Source organism: Physella acuta, unplaced genomic scaffold (assembly GCF_028476545.2).
Source record: "Physella acuta isolate Inbredline_101_S28 unplaced genomic scaffold, ASM2847654v3 ptg000450l, whole genome shotgun sequence".
NCBI classification, from domain to species: Eukaryota; Metazoa; Mollusca; class Gastropoda; family Physidae; genus Physella; species Physella acuta.
This window is the reverse complement of record NW_026731969.1, coordinates 790001-796005: the sequence shown is the minus strand read 5'-3', so window position 1 is coordinate 796005 and position 6005 is coordinate 790001. Positions and strand designations below refer to the sequence as shown.

The window sequence follows — 6005 nt, the reverse complement described above, 5'->3', positions numbered from 1 at the left end:
GTGTTTTAAAGCAAATATTTTCAGTGGCAGCATTGGTACTGTCGAATTCACAAATTATGAATTACTGAAAAGTAGAAAATAAAACAACTAAATAGCGGCGTATAATACGCCGCGGGTAGGCTCGTCTTACATATTTACTGATTCAGGAATATATTTAAATAAGTTATACTGGTATTATGAATGTATTTTTTTTAAAGAGGGGTCCATGGGGTCCATCTCAGCCAGTTAGGCACATATAATTGGGTGAACATATATTGAGTCATTTTACTTTAGCCAGCGTAATAAAGTAAAATTACGCGAATATTATTTTAAATTAAATACACACATGCTAATTTAGCCTATTCCATTGCTAAAAACAAGAATTTGTATACAATATTTAGGGCCTAAAATAGTTTAGCAAAGAAACTCTTTTATTCTTTACGTCATTGGAATACAGCTAGATTCTAAATCTAAATTTACACCTGTTAAACATTAATGGTAGTAAGAGATTTAAGAAAAATCTACATCGAGTCTTGCATATGTTTCTTATTGCTTTTCTAGAAACATGTCATATACAATCCTTCAACCTCTTGATAATAACAGAAATTCCCGATTAAACTCGAACGAACCCGAATAATAATGCTTTTATTTAACTCTGTCAATAAAGTGGTATACTGAATTTCTTGAGGTCACTAAAAGGTGTTATTGTGATTTTAAATATTTTCTGAATACATTTATGTTGAAAAATGTCTTCTGGTGTGTATGATGGACCTTTTATTGGAGGTACGCTCGTTGTTTTCTCTCATTTATATCCTGAAATATATTCTCGGGTTGTTTTTTTACGTTTATACTAGTGCATTGTTAAGAAACAATTCCAAAATGGCTAAAATTTTTAAAGCCAGGATCACAATTATATGGGTCTGTCTTGTGTTATGTCAAAACAAACCATATACAGGCTATATATTTTCTGATAAAAATTATGCCTAGACGTTATTTTAAACTGCAACGTTTGGAAATTTATTTAATTTTTTTATTGAGGAAAATGCTCTAACGTGTTTAAAACACATCAGAAATAAAAAAAAACCCACTTCTTTAAACAATGTTAGTATTTTTTTAAGAATTCAAATAGGCATTGCCGATATCAGTACAAAAATATCCCTCGCTTAATCTTACTTTAACAGTAGGCTAAGCCTTGACACAACCCAAGTGTCAAAACCCAACTTTAGGATCGTGGAAATTCCAAATAAACACAAAGCAACAATTAGAGCTTATCGAGCAGGCGGGCTAATGCGCAGATGGAACATTTCCACCTTAGAGATGTTATTTTTAACACACTTGTAACGGGAAGGAGCTAGAGTAAGCCTTATTTTGAGGCTGAATACCATTAAAATTCAAATTGTTTTAATGTTTTTAAATGTTTTGCAAGGCTTTATGAAGCAACGCTTCCGATTCAGCATATTTTATCGTACATATTCTACACATGGGATTCTGTTCTGCTTCAGTCTGGAACTAAGACAGTGAATTTCAAATAAAGACTGCCCTTAGTTAATAAAAATATATTTGCAAATTTAGTATTTATCGCTCTGAAAAAAAAAATCAGGCTGAATATAAAACTTCTCCCGTCCCCTAAGATATTTTAATGTTTGAAAAGTCGGGTTATACAAAAATCGGTAATGTTTACTAGTTTAAAAATTTTTTCGATGACAATATACATACTTGTGACTTATACAGAGTATAGGGATTGTGTTAAAAAGTGACATGAAATTTTGACAGATGTCGCCGTTTTACACGTTTCTTCTTTGTCGTATACCGAGTATAGAAGGCGTATTGTAATTGTGCAAACAAATTAAACGTATTAAAAGTTAGACTGCTAATACAAACAATAAAAGTATGTACAAAGCATAATGAATAATTAAAAGTACGATCAGGTCAACTCACAATATAAGTAGTCCACCACGGACAACTCAAATACTACTGGTCAGACTGAACTGAGTCTGACCCTAAGGTCTCAATAAAGATATCCCTAAGGAGCGACAATAAGTAGACATTCATACTATAAACTTCCTTGCACATTGATAGTGACCGGAATAGACCAAACACACTCCCCTGGGGGATCAACAAAGATCACCCCGGGAAGTGATAGTCGACTATAAAGGCATTAAAATAGTATTGAACAGTTCTTAAGTAAAATAACCCAAACCAACAGTGAGGAGTGAACCCTAACTGTGGGTCAAGTATAAATAAACCTCATCCCTGGCTTAACACAAGTCCAAAGGATACACCTAATGAAAATGACATGCTGTGAATTATTTCCTCACAGGAGGTTCACAAGAATAAACATTGTAATAAGCTAAATGTATAAACAAATTTAAAAAATAGACTTTATACTAAAGTCTTCTGTCTGTCCCACGTGGTCAGACACTACCACGTTGGTGACAAAAAGTCTAAATACATGGACAGAAAAATTTAGCCCACGGCAAACAAGCATAATATAACAGAAAAATAAAAGAAGCAACTATCTTACCAGGCCTTACGAAAATGAAATAACAATGTATAAATAATGGTTGGGCCAGCGATGACTTTCAATGCTTCTGATGGTCTACGTCTTAACCGACAGAACTTCTTAAAAAATGTAAGCAATGTTTCTTTTACAAAAGTACTTTAAAAAAATCCCACATGACTTTATTTAACTTAATTCCTTGGTCTATAGTGCGGAAGTTTGAATTGCACGGTATTATGAGAATAAACGAGAAAGTTTAGTGGAAATGTTCTGACCAGTCTTTCTACCAGACTTTTTTCTAGGGGGGGGGGGGGGGGAGAGACTAAATTTTCTCGGGGGGTTGGGGGGGGGGGAACACTAGTAAAAGTCTATATTTTCTATATAAATTTCCATATCGTTCGGGGGGTGGGGTGTGGTAGACTTTCGTGGGGGTGGGGAGGGGGGGGGGGGGTAAACTGGACAACCTGTCTTCGTTTATAGTAGAACGAATGTATGTTTTCAGGAGTTCAAAACAGCTGTAGAGTTTTTTACTCCGGCACTGCTTATCGGTAAAGTCAGAAATATGCGATACAAAGTGGATGAGTTTGGATACATTGAACACAAATCATTAGCTATCATGAATTTTAGATTGCTGTTAATTGTCGCCGCTCTTAGCAAAGGTTCCGTTTTAGTCGGAAGTTTGAAAAATTAACTTTTTCCTTGAGTCAGGTATCTGAGTAGCTTTGCATCTTCGTCATGGAATTTTTACCGTTTGTATAGCAAACTTATTTTAACCCGATGTTTGATCACCCCAGGTATCTGATTTTTGTTTAAAAAGCCAACAATCAAAATAAATCATATTATTTGCCTGGGCGAATATACTAACCAGTGTCGTATTATTTCCAGACAACATTTCGCATGGGTTTTTTCTTGTACGAACTGGCAATAAAGTGCCGACCCGTTAAATGTTTCGGAAAATCTTTATAAGTATCTTTGAGGCCTGGTCGACAAGGACCAAACTCAAGTAATGCACGTACCAGATCCGGTGTTACGGGTGTTTCACACAACAAAGGATCTGTAGGATATTCCAGATTTGTATTAATTATAACATTAAGTTTGACTGGCACTATTTTGTCAATATCATTTTCAAAATGGGTGTCTTTTAAAAATTCTATGGACAATACCTTATTGTCTTGAGTCTCGACGATTTGATTCTGCATATGAAATGATGTGGTTGCTTGTACATTTTCTACTTAAATATCTTCAGACACATCAACCACATGTTGTATTGTTGTTGATGTTAAAGTCGTGCAGCTTGAAAAAGATGTATCCAGTTTGGCACATTTGGATTATGTTTGTTGGCGATGTGAAATGTCTTTCAATTTCTTCCTCTCCCACCCTGAATATTTTTCCTTGCTGGTTTTCTTTCCATTTAATGAACTCTTAAGTAACGAATTCTAAGCACCACTGTTGTCTTAGTCGCAATATATACACCACATAATTTAAATGGGGCGATTACATTTTGATAATTACTAACAGCTATTCGAAACAAATTCAAACGATACAACAACTGAGCGGATAATTAACTGTGCGATTAATGTTAGTTTAAGTTGAGTTGTTTTGCTTTTTAAATACAAAATATAGACTAATTCAAATTTAATAGTAATATTAGTAATATTTAATAGTAATTAATATAAAGTTGCTATTGTTTCATATAATTTGTAATAGTAATCACTATCACCCAAACTTTCATAAAGCTACTACATCATCGTGTTGACCATGTCAAAATTTCCCCACTACGCAGTTCGCCCATAAGTAAATTTAAATAGAGGTGCCACATTAGTTGTATTTGTGTCTGTGCTGTAATTTAAAAAAAAATTAATTGTACGATTGAAACTTTATATATAAATTATCTAGTTGTGAAGATTTATTTATAGTATTTTCTTATTCAATTATTCTTTAGCAAATACATTATACAGTTGACTTAAACTTAATACCCTTCTTGTCAAGTGGGACTACCCGTAGAGGTTTTTAAACATTTCAACGCACCGTAATGGTTATTTTTAGACTGGCAAACTGATACAGCTGTTAATACCTGCTGTGGCCCCATCCCCCCTCCCCTTGCGTACGCTACTGATTGTCACCAACTTGTAAAATTTCTTTGCTATTTCTACAATGGTGTGTCATTGGACACTTTATTTTTGGTGCGGCATAATCTTGCTTTCTTTTGAGAAAACTGGTTAAGCTGTGTTTCATATTTCATCACCTGAAGTACACAAATAAACATATCAAGTTAGCCATTATTTAACTGTATTAGAATAAAACTTATTGTTCCAATAGAACACCAACATTTATTTCCTTATAACATCTCTAACAATAATTAGTCAAACTACTATGCTTGTGTCATAACTAACATTTCTGCGCTAAATAAACTCTAACGTATAATTAATAATATTGGTAATTCAGGCAAACTTTCCTGACATGTAGTATACCCAATCAATAAAAGATATTACATTATAAATGAATATGTAGAGTGCCTTTAATTACTGTCTAGTAAACATTGTTTATGTTTTTATAACAAACCCTCATGATTTTGCAATGTATCTGAAGTGTTTTCCTGTCATCTGTTTGATGGATGCTTCAAACTTTTCCTTTCATATTACTCAAAAAAATACTCTGGACTCCATTTTATTTCAGTAACTTGCAGCTTCTGAAAAATAATTAACAAATTATAAACGCCATTATATAAACTTCTAGGATGTTGGGAAATTGCGAGACGCGAAAAGGCGAGGCAGTAAACTGCGAGAATAAAATGCGAGACATATCTGTGGAATCTTGGGTAAACAGCGAGACACAGTTTGTGAAAAAAAATGTGTTTCATGTTGGTTTTTTTTACTTTTGTACTAAAGAAGTCGATATACCACGAAGGTTGTATGTTCTTCTATTTTTAAAATATAGTTTTGATTTGTTTATATATTGACCGTATATATACATTTCTACTATATTTAAAAAAAAAATCTTAACATCCTATGACCGCAAGCTCTCGTTTTCTTGTCAGCGGGAGAAAATACCCGTCTCTATAGACGGGTCATTGTGAGTTACTAATTTTTTAATTTTCTAATTTGCGCGAGATTGTTGTAGTGATATGTGTGCAAAAATAGTTATTTAGTAATACTAGTAAGTAAATAGTATTAAATAAGCCTATTAATAAAAAAAACAACAACATATATTCACTGTAGCCATTTCGCATTTGGCTACATTGCCTTATTCAGAGACTTATGTTTCAATAATAGGCTATTATCAAAATAATCATCGCAACCTAAGTGACATTATTAAATATTAAATAACATTAAATATTAATTACTATTCCTATGCCATATATATGGCTACCTGTAAGTAGGGCTAACATCTATTTTCGATTTCAATAAGTGTGTAAATCATATTACATGCCATACTATATATGATAGAATATTCACAATTTAGAAAAGTTTTGAAATATCATTAAAAAAATTTTAAGTGAAGTAAAAGGTACTTTGTCAATAAACAC

At 33.0% G+C, this 6005-nt stretch overlaps 1 protein-coding gene across 1 annotated transcript in view; it reads left to right on the top strand.

The window, feature by feature from the left end:
• The first annotated feature begins 725 nt into the window (after positions 1–725).
• Positions 726–6005, top strand: part of LOC131943269 (uncharacterized) — a 17815-nt gene continuing 12535 nt past the window's right edge. The window contains exon 1 of the mRNA XM_059303287.1: positions 726–762. Coding sequence (XP_059159270.1) covers positions 726–762 — 37 coding nt within the window. The remainder of the gene's footprint in view (positions 763–6005) is intronic.